Source organism: Pangasianodon hypophthalmus, chromosome 4 (assembly GCF_027358585.1).
Source record: "Pangasianodon hypophthalmus isolate fPanHyp1 chromosome 4, fPanHyp1.pri, whole genome shotgun sequence".
Taxonomy (NCBI): Eukaryota; Metazoa; Chordata; class Actinopteri; order Siluriformes; family Pangasiidae; genus Pangasianodon; species Pangasianodon hypophthalmus.
This window is the reverse complement of record NC_069713.1, coordinates 30175364-30192447: the sequence shown is the minus strand read 5'-3', so window position 1 is coordinate 30192447 and position 17084 is coordinate 30175364. Positions and strand designations below refer to the sequence as shown.

General features: G+C 42.3%; 1 protein-coding gene across 2 annotated transcripts; it reads left to right on the top strand.

Annotated features, from left to right (window-relative positions):
• Positions 1 to 342: 342 nt before the first annotated feature.
• zzz3 (zinc finger, ZZ-type containing 3) lies at positions 343 to 16721 on the top strand. Of its 2 annotated transcripts, none has more exons than XM_026936482.3 (12): positions 343 to 435; positions 4585 to 6080; positions 8417 to 8555; positions 9064 to 9211; positions 10536 to 10660; positions 10779 to 10850; positions 11630 to 11731; positions 11931 to 12026; positions 12130 to 12279; positions 13528 to 13662; positions 14288 to 14388; positions 15327 to 16721. In XM_026936482.3, the coding sequence occupies exons 2-12, from the start codon at positions 4648 to 4650 to the stop codon at positions 15469 to 15471; spliced, it is 2646 nt and encodes an 881-aa protein (XP_026792283.3). In that variant the 5' UTR covers positions 343 to 435; positions 4585 to 4647; the 3' UTR covers positions 15472 to 16721. The 2 variants fall into 2 exon arrangements, with proteins under 2 accessions (XP_026792283.3, XP_026792284.3); XM_026936483.3 differs by lacking the exon at positions 343 to 435 and adding an exon at positions 477 to 1499.
• The last annotated feature ends 363 nt before the right edge of the window (positions 16722 to 17084 follow it).

Here is a 17084-nt window from a genome sequence, read left to right as displayed (position 1 = left end):
CTCACTGGACCGCATGTTAATAATTAGGCCTAAGAAGGAACCTTTTTAGGTGTTTATTATTAAACCATGGTGAATTAATCTCTTCCTGGTAGCCAGGCAGCGGACATGGTTTATTAAAGAGAATTTGACAGTGACACATTTTCCCATCACTGCGGGTTTATGGTGATCCGCAGGCTAGAATGCGCTGTTTTTCTTCCACACCCGTATTCACTGTAATTCCGCCTCCTGCACTGCTATTGGCTAATACCGCGCATCCTCCTGCAACATGATTGGCTAATTAATCATTAAACCCCGCAGCTCTAAACGTACAAGATTACCAGTCATAACAAAGGGGGCGGGACTTGTCGGAAAACGGGTGGGAAAGAAAAGTATCGCAGTCTGGACAGAAAAACATGGCTGCCGCCCAGTGCGCAGCAAACCATTTGCGGAAATGAGGTAAGTGTAATTCTTGTAGCTTCACAAATCATTTAAAAACGAATTATTCCCTCACGGTTTTGCGCGTGTATATATCTTAAGATGAGGCTAAATGCATTAAATATTAAACAAACCCACTGGACTGCTAAGTCCACGGTGCGCGTGAAATGCTGGAGGGAAAAGTTGTCGCGCTAAACAATTAGCTAGCGTTAGCTTAGCGGTTAGCGCTTAGCACTTAGCGTGCTAGCATAAGCAAGCCGAAACAACAGTTAGCCAAATAGGTATGCCGCGTTTTAGACGAATAACTAGGTGTAGCGTTGAATTTATAGAATTTTTGTTTGACTCGCTACCAAATGACGTTTTTATATAGCTAGCTAGTCCAGTGCTAGTTAACGTGTGTTAGCCGGTTATGCTAAATCGAGTTTGTGCGGATCCAGAAGCTTTTTTTCCTTCCCTCTCCTCCGCAAAGCGCGGATTCAGTCTCAAATCCTCGCGTGCGCAGTGCACAAGCGCACTATCCCAGCGTGTGAATGAACGGCACGTGCGCCCTACGTAGTGCACTACACGACAAATCGGAGCGTATTTTGGGACCGAGCCCGCTAACTAGCCTTGCAACTTGCTCGGCTAACTTCTCATGAATGACAACGGAGCGTTGTAATTTTGGTTAGACTAGCTAACGCCTTTTATATATTATATTTTAAATTAAATAAAATTTGCATTGTTATTTTCATGTAAGCTGTGTCACGGAATGAAATCATTTTGTGCGTTTGTAGTGTTTTTTTTCCGTTGTCAATGCGGTTGCTAGTTTAGCAGGTCGTGAGGTGTTAGCTAGCAACACGTTTGTTTTTGTTCACTTTAGCCGGAGGGTTGAAGCGTTAAATGTTTATTCAGTGAGGTTTATATGTTTTAATGTGTGTTAATTATGAAGTGAAGTGAGTGCTCGTCTCGTAAGTGGGGTTCTGAGCTCTAAAAACCCGGCTTACACACACACACACACACACAGAGCACAAGGGGCCTGATGAATGATAAACCAGGAGACTCTTCTGTTTTTGCACAGTGAAATGATTTCCTAGTCAGGAATAAAGGTGAGTTCATGACTTATAAATAGTGTCTACAGCTTCATGAGGTTCTCTTGGTGTCCTCTTAAATCCTAAATTAAACCTATAAAACTGTTTACTGCCACAAATCCCTTATTTATCCCCAATTCATCAATCTAAAGTCCTGAATGCAGTGAATACAAGATGTTCAACATGGATGCTGTGTGTGTATGTGTTTTAAAGGAAAAGTCCACCCTGAAACACATTAAACGTATTTATACAGAAATATTCATGCTGTGTTTGGTGGATTTGCTTCCGATTTGTTGGTGCGTACGGTATTTTCGTTATCGGCGTCAGAAGACGGCGCTTGGTGTCGCTCTGACATCACAGGTCGCTCTGACATCACAGGTCGCTCTGACGTTTGCGTTACTGATAGCGTGAATACAGCGCGGTTTAATCTGTGTGTTTATGCAGCATTCACGACAATGCGGGAGGTTTTTCCGACTCGTACTTCAGACGTTCTGACGTTTACGCTACGAACCCGGCCGTCAGAAGTCGGAAGTAAAATGAATACTTGCCGTAAGTCGTAAATAGTTGTCTGGTTAGTGCTTTTTCTTTTTTTAAGTGTATGTGACGATTCACTGTTAACGCAGCCGAAAAATGACATAAGAGCAAAATTGTGCCGAAAGCAGATTAAGATTTTAATGATCAAAGTATCACCCGGTATTTAGCGACTGCTATAAACCTTAAATCACCTTAAATGTAGACGTGACGTCACAGAATCGTGACTTGGATCGCTCGAAAAACTTTCGGAATTACGAATTGTTCAGACGGATCGTTCCTACTGGGAAGTCGGAAACTTCTCAGTTCTCACTTGGTCATGAACACATCATTAAGTCGCATGCTTCGCATTTTCACATCGCACTACGCTGCTACGAATTATCACTCAAAATACGCCATTACAAAAAAATACTCCGCCCAAAAATGAAATGACAAACGAGCCAATGGAGATATAAATCCGTAATGATTAACGGACAAACTGGAAGCCCCGCCCCCTTCCCCCCATTTCACATTAATGTCATTTCAGTCAGTGCTGTTGTCTCGAACTCTGTTTCTGTCAAAGTAAACCAAGAATGTTTTGGGATCGTTAATGACTCAGCTCTCATTAAGACACCAGTTAACTACATTTATTAGGGTTGTACCAGAATTTTCCTGAAAGAGAAAAATACAAAGTGTTAAATCTAAAGCTTCAGTAATCAGATAATTTTATTGATTGTGCTCATTAGAAAGAGATTAAAATCTCTGCGATAGAAACTGGAGTGTGCGTATATACATGATTTTACGGTAACCACCAGGCGCTTAACGGGGGAGAAAAAGCAGCTCGTCAACATCGGAAAAGTTTTCATACTCGCACTCTTATTAATTGTTGTACGTATATCTTTTTCTTAGAACAGGAAGAAAGAAAAATCTGCATGTAAACTGTTTACATTTTAACTAAAACAGATGAGTGGCAGCTTTTTCCCCCCCTGAAGCACATGAGTTAACCTAAAACCCGTAAATATATATACACACTCCAGTTTCTCTCTTAGACAAGAGATTTATTTGTGAAAAGACTAAATTGATGTGATGGTGTTGACGGCGTGGCGTTAGAGTAAAAGATGAAACTTTGGAAGCTGGTCTGTTTGAGCGCATCGAGTGCACAGATGAGGAGGTGAGGCAGCCGGACAGATTAAAGCGCCGCTGCATCACTCGCTTTAGGTAGAGATGAAGCGAGGGCTAAATCCCACTGCACCACGATCAGCAGGTAATCGAACGGCATTGCGTTAATTATAGCGATTAGTCTGAGAGTCTTTCAGGGGGGTTTTTCCATCTTTTATATCCTGAAATGAAACATTTTCCTAACATTTTTTACACGTTTTTTTAAAAGATATATTGTGAACCACATTAAGAAAAATTAAACATCTGAAAGGTTTAAATATATAATAATAATATTCAACCCAAATATTTGACCTTGAGCTAGAAGAATGTGGCTCAACATCTATGATCATGGGTTGTTAGCTAACAAGTATATATTATGTGGCTGTGTGAAAATGTTTCTCTTTTAGTTTTTTTCCCCTTCTTGAGTGTGAGAAATGACGACTAACGAAACACATTCATTGCTAAAAGAAGGGAATCGAAGCAAATTGCTTAATGGGGGAAATTGATTGATGGTCGTATTTGTCATAACCAAGGTCAAATCACATTAGCTTAAAACTTGCTGTTTGATGATTAGCTGCTGCTTAACGATAAACTGAGGGAAGGCATCGTCATGTCCTGTTGACACGATCAAATTTCGGATCTCGCCGGCAGATGTTTTGTGGAGCGGTCTATCATTTCGTCTTGAATTGCAGTAATTGGATACAACCTGTTTAAATCCCACAGCTTGTCTTTGACATTTTAGTCAGCCTCATTTGACCGAGAGATTGGTAGGAAATTGCCTGGAAAACGTCGCTGGTGCCTGGTTTTCCACCGGAGAGCTTTGGTTAAAAAAAAAAAAAAAAGCCTCTGTGAAGCTCAGATAACAGAAAAACTGCATTTGCTGGCACCAGTGGGCTTTTTGTATTTATGATGCAGATAAGGGCAGTAAATGAGAACGGCGGTTAAAATCTGTCTTGCCAGATATGTGTTTATCTCATTATGCTACTTGCTGACGGGCGTTTTGCAGACTGTAGAACATGATCTGCTAATGCTTCAGTCACTACTGTTTCAGAGAGAGAAGGCGGTAGAGCTGTGAAATAGAAATAACGTGAAACACAATACACTAACAGTATTGCTTTTCATTGGTGATGTGGAAAATGTACGGCACTGAAAAGCTAAATCTGTTTATGAATTAAATGCTGACTTCGTGTCAGAAGCGAATGTAATTTCCCATTACATTGTATTTCACTTCAATCAGTGGGTTGCAGTTGTGCCACACTGAAATGCAATCGCTGTTCCATCACAGCCCAAAGCTGTACACAAGACAAGGTTGAAAAAAAGAGAAAGGCCTGAAATCGTAATTTTCCTGGAAGTGTTGCTCTTTATAGTTTCTTATTGGCTCGTTGAAGAAGCAGTCTATATGGGAACTTAACATTTTTTTTTTTTCTTTTTTCAGGTGCCCGTATTCTGCCGCAGAGGAGAGCACCACGATGAGGAGTCAGTAGGCACCCTCCATAGTATGGCCGCGTCCCGTTCTTCGCGTGTCACAAGATCATCAGTGGGGTTAAATGGATTGGACGAGAACTTTTGTGGCCGAACCCTCAGGAACCGCAGCATTGCACAGCCGGAGGAGACCTCGCCTCCTCCCACACCCAGAACTCGCTTGCCCTCGAAGAAGCAGGACTGCCAGCAGAACCAGCAGGCCGGGACTCAATCGGGGAAGGTAGCTGAAGGAGAGTCCTTGCCTACCCACAGGAAACGGGGCCTGTCTGTCTCTGAGAAGGACGAGCCGGAGAAATCGGACGCCTCTGAAAGAGTTCGAGCTGGGGGAGGACAAGAAGCCTCCCCTTCCCAGAAGAGGGCTAAGCGGTGCTCTTGCTCAGGGGAATCCCAAGGAACTGAGGAGGAACCTTCTCCCAAACCTGAGAGCCCTGATCCGGCTGCAGCCAAGGGCAACGATGAGGACTCTAAATCGGACTTTGCTTCAAACTCGCCCTCGGATTCGGGCTTGGCGCTGTCTGTCAGCCTCGACAAAGAGTGCGAGGAGGAAAAGGACGAGGACAAGAAGGAACGCGGTCCTTCTTTGCCAGCCAGCGAATCCCACAAGGCGACCAATGGCCTGGCTGAGGTCCATAAGGATGACTTAGAATCTGCAGCCTTGCCTGCAGAGCCCTGTGCCTGCCCCACCACGCTCACGAACAGTCCCTCGCTGCCCAATGGCAGCCAAGTGGCAGCTTCAACCCTGGACCCCATTGTGCCTTGTACATCCCCGCTTCTTAAACAGGTGGACGAGTCCAATGGCCTTCAGGCCGACAGAGAGAGGAACTGCTCAGCTGAAGAGGCCTCTGAAGCTGTTCTGTCTCTGGAACCGGAGGTCGAGGTTGAAGTAGACGTGGTCGGGGACACTGGCCAGGTCCAGGACGAGCACGTGGCTGAGGAGAGCATTAACGGTGGCCTGCTTGTGGATCTGCAGGACCCTTCAGACGATTGCTCAAATATCTCAGGGGAAACAGCAGGGCTGACCTCCCAGCTTCCCGCGGAGCCGCCTTCCTTCACGGAGCCTCAAGAGCATAGATACACCTTGAGGACTTCCCCTCGCCGCACTTCCTGTGTTAGTGGGCCAAGATGCAGCTCCCCCAAGCCTGGTTCCCCCCACGCGGATAACGGATTACTGAAGGAGGAGGTTGCGGTGGTTCCTCTTGACTTGGATGACTCGGCCTGCCATAAAGAACCTCCGACTGACAGGCCGAGTCTTGTTAGCGAGGCAGACAGCGAACTCTGTGAACACATAGGGGCCAAGGTCAGTGAAGATACTGGCCTGTTGGATAGTAGAGGTTCCAGATCCACCAAAGAGCCATCAGTCGGGCAGGCCGAGGAGGAAGAGGCGGAGGAGGACGATCCTGATGTCTACTATTTCGAGTCTGATCACTTGGCTCTCAAACACAACAAAGAGTATGTGGAGTGTTCTGTTTGTCTTGTGAAGTGTTTGTCATATTTTTGTGTCCACTGTGTTAAAATTTCTATTTTTTTTTAATGCGTGATTTAAATTGATATTTTCATTACTGATTATATTTGCAAGCACATTAGTGATGTTTATCTGATCTCAGTGTTTGCTGCCTTAATAAGGTCAAATGTGTATTAGATCGTATATGCTGTGCTTTTTTTATTTTGTCTGCATTGCACCTGCTCTTTAATTTAGTTTGGCTTAAAGGATTTAAAGTGTTTGAGCTACATTTTGTGGTGAGGCAGGTCCTGCTTATCTTGTAAATCAGCCTTCACAGAGCTGTGCACAAACAATGCCTCATGGTCCGATTCGACTCATTCTATCGCATACGTTGCAGCGTTTAGCCGAGGCTTAGCAGAGATTTACGCTCGGTAATTTCTGTGCCCGTGGTTGGAAAGGCAGTTGGCGTGGCCTGCTGTTGGTGGACAGGTTGTGTTGGGTCGTGCCCAGCTGGTTCATCTCCCGACGCAGTAGGACATAAAGCTGCCAACTGCATGGGCGTTATGGTTTGGAGAAACAGCAAGTCACTCTATGGAGGCTGTCAGATTGCAAAAGCTTCGATTTGTCGAGTAAATTTAATCAACAATCAAGGGGTAGTAGTTTTGGTCTCCAACATCACCACTGAATTGTGTCCAGATTTGTGAGCATGTATACGGATATATATATATATATATATATATATATATATATATATATATATATATATATATATATATATATATATATATATATATATATATTTTTTTTTTTTTGTGAAAATTTCCTTCCTTTCACATGAGCAGTGCTTTTGAAAATATTTCCATCCATAAGAAAAGGTTACATGACCACGCCAACTGGGTGATAGTATGTCATAAACTGTTATGTCAAACGACTCTGGAATAACGTTAAGAGCTGTGTATTGAGTGGTAGAGAAGCCGATATGCAGGGAAAAACACCAACGCAGCAAAATGCGAGGCTTGACCATGAGGTTTAACTACTGCTTAGGTGAATGCAGAGTCAGTAAGACCCGAGTGTTATTGAAACAAACTACTTTCGGAGGTCCTGGAGTGTCGGATTCTGTACAGCGCTCATCATACTCTTTCGCCTCCACACGAGGGTGTCATAATAGAAGAAAACGAAATGAAACCACGGACACATTATCAAATATGGCATTACACACCACTAACAACCTCGTCAGCCGCCTCGATAATCCGAGTCCCGGCGCATTCTTAACACGTGTAATGACCGTGCACAGGGTGACGCTGTGACATCAGCATTTTCGTAAACATACTTTTTTTCCCATCCGTATAACAACAGAATTTTAAAACTGTGGACGCAGAGATAAATGTGTGTATACGTGTGGACGGAGTGTTATTGTTCAACTCCAGGCTGATCCCTGACTGAGAGTCTTTGTGTGGTTCGGCTCCATTGGGAGTGTCGGTTTTATCGTATCTAAAACTGTAATCTTGTGGTCCTGGTTTGTGCTGTATCTCTCTGCTGGACTCGTGAGGCAATAAGTGCGAATGACGTGTTAGGTGGAAAATCAGATTGACAGGATTTTTTTTTTTTTTTAATCAGGAACTGATTCTTGGCAGCGTGTTAAATTGAGTGCTGAGCTTTTTCTCCCCTGTCGCTTTGATAAAGACGATTTGGACCACACTTAGGTGGTAGTACAGTCCCTGTCATGGGCCAAGACTCGACACAGCACCATGCATAATAGATAAATACAACCATTTACAACATCTTTGTAGCTCCCTGTGCTTATCCTGGCATTTAAGCTGGCTATTTTTAAATTGCTAAAGGGAAAAGGGATACAGATGTTTCTGTTTGAGCAAGTTTCTGATTATGTTCTCATTAAAATTGAGTGCTTGCAGACTGCATTTGATTTCCGTCACTGACATGTTTGGCTCGGATTGATTCTCTGAGGTCTGTTGAGCTTCTGAAGAACAGTCTTAGGCAGGAGTTTCTGATTCTTCTGCTGTCTGAACCCATCTCTTTCCTGTCCTTGTGATCCGAGTACTTGTCGAGCTGCCTTGTGTCTAATAGAAAGGTCATGTTTCTGGATCCGTCGTCTATCGCCAGTGATGTTTGTTAGGTTTCTCTAATTGCTGTTAAGCAGTATTTTTCTTGCTGTGTGGATTTCTCTTCAGCGCACACCGCAGCATTGATTTGTCTCCCACGCAGTGAGTAATGCAGAGTGATTTTTAATGTGACGTAGTTAATCGTTGCCATGCCACAAACAAATTGACGCTGTAGATAATCCTTGAGCGGACCTTCATCGTTCTCCTCGTCCTCCACTTTTAAGCTATCAGAGACTGCTCCAGACCATCGGCGTATTGGAGGCCCAGAGAAATCGGGCCATCCTGGATCTGGAGGCACTGACTCGCCACCAGAAGCAGGCCCTGGCCAACCCCATTGCCTTCGTGGACCAGCTTCAGAAACAGGTGAGGCGTCATTATCTCAGTGCACACACAGCTGTAGATATCTGTGAAGGTTCGTGGTCATCCAGGGTATTTTGAAGATCTTGTAGTAGTAGTAGTAGGTCAAGACTAGTGAACTGGTGGAATTTTTGGTTTCACCACACATCCCAAGAGCTTCATTGGCTGCTCTTCATCTTGTCAATTAGCGGCCTGTACAGAAGATATTTAACAATATGGAGGGGCTTTATTACACCTGAAAGTAATCATCCGTTTCTACATTTAAGTTAGGTTGAAGGATGAGAAAGGGGACAGCCATTATGGAAAATCTGACACAACATATTTCATCCACTTCTACACAAGACATGTGTATACTAACTGTCGCTGCAGATTTGAGACGTTTATGATACATGTCGTCATCCTGATAGATTTAATTAGATTTAGTCGGGAAAATTTCTAATAAGCTAGTGAGGAGAATGGAGTACATGATTGTGTCTGGTGAGTACTTTATTTTTTTTTTTTTTTCCTTTCCTAGGTGGAGTTGGGCTTGCCCTGTCCGCAGAGAGTCGTCCAGCTCCCCGAAATCGCATGGGACCAATACACCTCAGGCCGCAGTGAATTCGAAAGGGACTTTTGTGACAAGAAGCGCAAGACAAGGCGGTTGAAGTTAATCTTCGACAAAGGTATCCGTGTTCAGCTTGCTGTTTTGGTCTAAATAGAGACCACGTACAACTGCAGCATGCAACCAATAGATATATGCGTCACACCACCAATTTAACACGGGTCTGAGGTGTATCAGTAGCATCCAACCCAAGTGTAATTCAGTATACGAGTGAGACAGAGAAGTGATTTATCCTATTACACGCTGTATGTAAAAGGAGCATGTTGAATTTAATAGATTGAATTTAATACAGTCAAGAAAGGCTGGTTTTCTCTGTTACGCCATTTAGATTCAGCCTCTTTCAATAAGATCTAACAGCTGTAACAAGATCTCCCGTCTCGGATAACTCTTTGACGTTAAGCATCCGTTGCACATAATAAATATAGAGTACAGTGGGTAAAAAAGGCATTATGCGTTATATTATTTTCAGTTAAACTAAAGATGGATGTCTTTAGAGCATTCATAGTCTGTGTTCTGGTACACGTTCATACCCCAGCACTGTTAAATTCTCATTTCTGATTGGTCAGAAGGTGTTATGTTTATATTACTGCACTCATTATATATAACACGTTATCGTTTCTATAGTAACGGCTGGTTCACACAGCAGACGCTCCGCACAACGTGCTCTTGTTTAACGGGCAGAACGTGCCGTTGTTGATATGGGAAAGTTTTCTGTACGGAGATGTTTATTCAGCATTTATGGAAGGAGTTTTCCAACACAAGAACGTCTTCAGGCGGAGGAGTTTACGCTTTGCGGTTTTTCTCAGTAACATGACAATCTGCATTTTTTTGTCGTATTAACCTCGAGAGAGAAAAAAAGAGAACTTAATGCAGGAACTCGTTTCGCAGATGTTCCACAAAGTAACTATAAATGGATAAATAGTATCACGTGTCATTCTTTAATAGCTGAAACTTGTATTTGTTGTCAAATTGTTGTGGTATAAGAGGAATGAAACTTTTCTGGGCATGCTGTTATTGGAAAATAATCAACCTTGGGTTTAGTGGAAGCAGTAAATCCGCTTCATCACACCACTCCATGGTTGATGATTTTCCTATAACCGCACAACACCAAGAGTGTTTGACTTATTTAATATACACTTAGCATCACTGCACTTTGAGCTAATTCGATGGTATGGATAAAGCGATAACACCCATTGATGAAGGGTGTATTCATAAGATAAAAATAAATTATTTGTTTATTTTATTAAAGTTTTTATTAAACTTTTACTAGTTGAATTACAACAGCGATGTTTAACTATAGCCCTAGCCTACACCTGCACCAATCAGAAAAGAGTATTTGTTACGGATCACCGGTGTGTACTTACAACGCCGTCTGCTTGATACAGTGGGCTTACCGGCAAGACCAAAAAGTCCGACCGATTCCAAGAAGGAGAGCGACGTCTCGGCTCTGTACTCGTCTCTGCCTTCCAGCGACGCCCCGGAACACGGCACGCTCGGAAACAGGACACAGGTGAGCCTCTACGTTCACACACCGAGAGAATCGCTCTTGTAGACTTTAAGTGATAGTGAGTAAATCTGTATGTGCGTTTCATATCAGACTCTGTGTGTGTGTGTGTGTGTGTGTGTAGATGATCAGAGGGAGACCGTATCACCAGAACAAACCAGACACGTTTAACCAGCTGTGGACGGTGGAGGAGCAGGTAATGAGACTTGCAACATCCTTTTTATGCACCCCCGAAAAAATTAATCAATTAATTTTTAAAAAATAGATGAATAAATAACCTATCAAGTTCAGGCAGTATATAGTTTTAAAAATCAGCTAAAGACATTTTTGTACGCATTATGTTTATATGATTTTATTTTTCCATTTTTTTTTCTTTATTTCTTAATTAGTTTTATTTTTTTTCTGTTTTTATTTCTTTTTTGTTTTTATCACTTCTCTTAATTTATATTTGTCTAATTTATATATACATTTTATTATTTTATCTCTTTATATACTAATAATTCTGCTCATATTATGTACCGAGTTGATTGTTGCCTTTATAATTTTGTCATGAAGCAATTTGAGCTGTATTTCATGTGTAAAATTTGCTTTACAAATTACTATAAGAATAATAATTATTAAAACTACAGTGTTGCAGTTCTTTATTTGTTTGTTTGATTTATATTGTGCATTTTTTTACATCCAGTCTCACGTTACAAGTACATATCACAAAGTAACATCATTAACACATCGTCATTAAAAAAGGGGAGTAGGAGGAGAGGAGTAATTTTGTGAGGAGAGAAAAGTTTTCAGCTGAAGTTTAAAAGAAGCAACAAAAGCACAGTCACAGACTCTCTGACTCTAAACCGCTTCTGAATGTTCAGTGCCCGCTCACGTTCAGCTTTATTCCTTAAATCGAGCTCGTTTTCATTTCGAGTTGTCTATAAAACTGCAGCTCGTGTAGTTAAATCACTCTGTCCTTCCTGTTCACTGTAGAAAAAGCTGGAGCAGCTTCTCCTCAAGTTCCCCCCTGAGGAGGTGGAGTCTAAACGATGGCAGAAGATCGCAGACGAGCTGGGGAACAGGACGGCCAAACAGGTGCCACTTCAGCACTCCTGATACACGTCTACACCCTAACTAAAAGGCAACACTTAGCTTTGTCACATCCCAAGCTTGTCTAAATGAATTCCTCCACATCTGGCAGCTCGAGCTCCACAGCAAATGTCGCATGTTTAATGCAGGAACAAAATGGCCTGATTTTATTTCCTCAGCAACCCCTTTTCCGTCTCCTCTGCAGGTCGCCAGTCGAGTGCAAAAGTATTTCATTAAACTGACGAAGGCGGGAATTCCAGTCCCAGGGCGAACTCCAAACCTGTGCATGTACAGCAAAAAGGTCTGTCTCGGTTTCTTTTTTAATTATTCGCCCTCTAGTCATTTCAGTTATGCTCTTCCTGTTCTTATTCTTCTTCTTCTTCTTCTTTGTTTTTTTTTCTTAGACCTCGAATAAGAGGCAGCACCACCTGAACAAGCACCTGTACCGGCCGTCCACCTTCCTCACGTCCTACGAGCCGCCCGTCTACATGGAGGACGAGGACGAGCGCTCGAGCTTCATCAGCAGCCTGCAGGACGGCGCGGCCCACGATTCGGTCAGCAAGTTTAAACAGCACGCAACAGCAAACATCATATCGCGTAATGAAAATAATAATAATAATAATAATAATAATAACGTGACTAAACAAAATTCGGATGTTGATGCATGTTGAGCGATTCAAGGCATTCAAAATAAGATATAATAGTTTTAATTTAAACTAAATTATATATATATTTTGCTTCTCCATTTGACACCAGCAACTGAGAGATCAATAAAATCATTGTGTAGTGATGAGAAATCAATTAATGAGAAACAACAGTGCATCTTTTTAAAATCTTGTTTCTACCCTGATTTAGATACACTATATGTCCAAAAGTTTGTGCACCCTGACCATCACACCCATATGTGGTTCTTCCCCAAACTGTTGCCGCACAGTTGGAAGAACACAATTGTATAGAATGTATTTGTGTGCTCTACAATAAGTTTCCCTTCACTGGAACTAAGAGGTCCGAACCTGTTCCAGCATAACAATGCCCCTGTGCACAAAGCGAGCTCCATGAAGACATGGCGTGTGAAGGTTGGAGTGGAAGAACTCGAGTGTCCTGCACAGAGCCCTGACCTCAACCCCACTGAACACCTTTGGGATGAACTGGAACACCGACTGAACCCCAGACCTCCTCACCAACATCAGCACCTGATCTCACTAATGCTCTTGTAGCGGAATGAACACAAATCCACACGGCCACGCTCCAATATCTAGTTGAAAGCCTTCGCAGAAGAGTGGAGCTTATTATAACAGCAAAGGAGAGAATAAATCTAGAATGAGATGTTCAGCAAGCACATAAGGGCGTGGTGGTCAGGGGTGCACATACATATGGTTGTATAGTGTATGTTAATGCATAACTTGTTGAAAGTTATGGAAGTTTATTAGCGATATAACGCCAGCCTCCGGAGAGACAGAGAGCGGTGTTCGACTCACGTGTGGTCTATCTCTGGTCCCTCGACTGTCAGAGGTTATGATGGATCAATTGCCTGTACCAAACTGTAGAAATCAAATGAGGTTATGCTAGTAAAATAACCTCCTGGTCTTTAAACGTAATGCTTCCCGATAGAATCTGAATCTGACGAGGATTATTGTTTGCTTGATGCTAAACTAATTGCTATTCAGTTTCCTTATATGGTAGCAACATTAGCCTTAATTCGACCTAAAAACTCTAAACATGACCCATAAGACTTTGTGTACGTTTGGTATTTGGTTACAGTGGTCCAGAGTGTTGTGTCTTCATTAATGCCTGTGTTTCAGGATGAGGATGGTGTCCCGGTGGAGCTGAGGCACCTGCCAGAGTACAAAGAGCTACAGGAGCTGAAAAGACTCAGGAAGCAGAAGATCCACGAGCTCCAGAGCGAGAGCACCCTCACACAGCACATAGGCTACAAGGTACCACACACACACACACACACGTGAAGTAATTAAGGAATGAAACGCTTCAGGATGTGCTGGATAATAATCAACTGATTAATAATAACATCCTGAAGTTGATTATTTTCCTATAACAGCACATCCCCCAAAGTGATTTATTCATATTATTGTACACAGATTTGCATTAAGCAGCGTTTAAAACTCATTAAAAAACCAGGTCTTGTAATGCGCTATACAAAGCTTTGGTATTGGTGTTATAATGTATCGTGTAAGCTATTAATAATGCATGATAAAAATATTTTTAAATTTAAATATTTTTAAGGCATTTTTAAATTTATAGTAATGTGTGGAACACATTATAACAAGCCATGAATGTATTCATAGGTCATTATAACTTCATAAAAAGTGCTAGCAAAATGTCTAGGCTTAATAATTTTCTCACAAAGAAATGTTAGATAAATTCGAGTATATTCTTGGTAAGATATAAGGAGAAATTTTGTGTCTCACTGTAAAAGTCCTCAAAATCATGATGTGTAAAGAGCATGCATAGATGGAGAGTGTTTCTAACCCTGGTTTACAACTCTGTGTGTGTGTGTGTGTGTGTGTGTGTGTGTGTGTGTGTGTGTGTGTGCTCCTCTCGCAGTGTGATATGTGTGGCGTCGAGCCAATCCAGGGCGTGCGGTGGCACTGCCAGGACTGCCCGCAGGACAGTGCCGTCGACTTCTGCGCCAACTGCGCCGACTGGTCAGATCCGTTCTGTTTATCTGCACCACCACCTGTCCCTGTACTACACATCTGATACACACTTACACACACTATAGCGAGATGATCTCTAACACCACCGCGATGCTTCACTTGACCAAATGAGCGGCTCATAACTGCTCCACATGCGTCGAGTTAAATATCAAGGACATCTGACGTATGAAGTCAAGCATAAAGCCGCTCGATATTTAATGACCAACTACAGATTAAATGCTGTTAATCGGCTAAACGATATACCATGATTATTAAGGATTCAACATTTTGGGCCATGTGTCCATCTTATACATTTCGTACTAATGTAAATTAGCATTGCATGCCTCCTCAATCAGCAAAGTGACTCACTAGCACGTTCTTACTGTAGCTAGCTAGGCTTAAACTCACGTTTCTGTAACTATGAAACAATGTAGATTAAACGGTTTATTTGGTCTTGAGATGCGCAATAATGTTGGTATCGACAGGTCATTTTTTAAAAATAATTTATCATATTGCGGAAGAGCTGTTAAAGACCAGTTCACTGGTCAGATGTGGTTCAACAAAAGTCTTAACTTTTTTCTGGTGTATGTTATAAAATCACGCACGTGAGAAATATCGGACGTCTGCACCAGTACATCTGTAGATACAATTTATATCCAGCTGCCTTTTTTTGAAAATATTAATTAGCTGAGTAGCAAACTAAAATAAGACGACAGGCTGTGAGCTAAAATGTTAGCTACTGCTGCTGAGGAGAGAAATGCAATAAGCGCCAGCCAGTGGCCAAAGCAAGCAGCATATTTGATGTTTTTATTCTTAAGTAATTGAGATATTTGAGTATTTTAACTGATACAGTCAGCTAAAAAGTGCGGCACTGTTGGTATGATTAACTCGTTCAGCACTTATTCCATATCAAACCCTAAACTATTTGAACCCGTCTCCTCCTCCAGTGCGTTTAAGACGGACACACACACGCCGAGTCACCGCCTGGAGCCGGTCCAGCAGGCCGAGAGCTTCCTGGACAGAGACTACTGCCTGCCTGCGAGCGCCGCCTACAACTACCTGGACCCCAACTACTTCCCGGCCAACAGATGACAGGAGCGAGGCAGGGCCGCTCGAACCCGGGGCCGGACTCGCTTCGTCCACTCACCAGAGGCAGATCCGCTTACAGCAGGAGGACCCTGAACCACCGCTCTGCTCGAGCTCACACGCCATCTTCAACGCAAAAGGGAGGGAGCAACGTCCCAGATCGTCTCCACTCCCTTTCACCTAGCTGCTGTCAGGCCTTCGTGTGTGTGTGTGTGTGTGTGTGTGTGTGTGTGTGTGTGTGTGTGTGTGTGTGTGTGTGTGAGAGGGTGGAGATGAAAAGGGACTCGGTGCTGACTTTCCATTCACGCCAGGTTTTTAACCAGGAGGATTTGCTAACAAATCAGACGTTCTTAATTTACAGACCCTGAACACACACTTTTACTAGAAGCTGCTTGTTTTTGTTTTTGTTTGTTTTTTTGTTTTTTTTTCCCTCCCTTCTCACACGCCCAGACCTTACATCATGATGTCGATCATGTTTTTGATCATTTTGATATATATATTTTTTTTTTTTATGTTAAAGCTCCAGCCCATGAAGCACTACAGCACGGAAAAGACCAGCTGAGAGACGCACTTGGTAGGTGTGAATAGCGTATGGGGTGTCGTTTTCTTTCTCTCTCTGTCTTTCTCTCTCCCGCTCTCCCTCTCATCCCTTCTTCTCGGTGTGTACTGTCGTCGATCATGTGAAGTATACAAACGTACGGTGAATCTAGCCAGTGGTAGGTGCTGTGCCATTTTTTGTTCTTCCATTCTTCCATTCTTCTTCTTTTTTTTTTTTTTTTTTTTTTTTTTTTTTTTTTTTTTTTTTAAGCGTCCGGATGATTCCATGTCACTCGTTTTAGGAAAAAAAGAAAAAGAAAGGAAAAAAATGAAATGGTGGGAAAATCTGCCCAATCATCACACTTCATTTTTTTTTTCCCCCCCTGCCTCATGGTCCATGAAAAAAAAGTGTATTTTTATTAATCTATTTAAACGGCAATGATGCCAGAAAAGATGATATGGAGGTGGTGGCCGTCGTCGTCGCTGCAGCGCTCCACCCGTTGTTATTTTATACACACAGATTTTGTTGTGCTTTCACGTAGACCATTTTGTATTGGATTTAGTTTTGTCCCTCCCCCCCCTTTCTCTCTTTTTGCCCTCCCTTCCCGTCCCTTCCCCTCCCCTGCTTCAATATCAGTGTATAACAGTCTGTTCTTAAATAATGTTCACATGTTAGAGGAGAACTGTGGAAATAAAAGTATGTGAAAAGTCTTTCTACACCACACGCCTGCGCTCTCGTCCTTCACTTCACCTCTCCAGTCTGTCCCTCTCTCTCTCTCTCTCTCTGGAAAAACGTCTCGAATGCAAGAAAGGAGAATGTACAAATCATCCATCTTCCTTCCTTTAAAAATCTGAAAGATATTAATAAATGGGAAATACAAAAATGAGCTTGCAAGTGCTAGGGATTTAGAATGGATCATATAAAATAATTTTTTTTAAAATTAGTTTTCTTTTCTCCGGCATGAAGAATTATTCTGTAATGTTCAGGATTTAAACGTTTAAATACATCAAAAAAAGTTTAAACTACAAAAATAAGCGTTCTGTTTTCTGTCACTTGGATATGATTTAATTATTTATGTCAT

Coding starts and splice junctions, on each gene's coding strand:
- zzz3 (XM_026936482.3), top strand. CDS start 4,648: ATGGCCGCGTCCCGTTCTTCGCGTGTCACAAGATCATCAGTGGGGTTA. Junction 10,661..10,778: donor CGCTCGGAAACAGGACACAG/GTGAGCCTCTAC, acceptor GTGTGTGTGTAG/ATGATCAGAGGGAGACCGTA. Junction 11,732..11,930: donor GGAACAGGACGGCCAAACAG/GTGCCACTTCAG, acceptor TCTCCTCTGCAG/GTCGCCAGTCGAGTGCAAAA.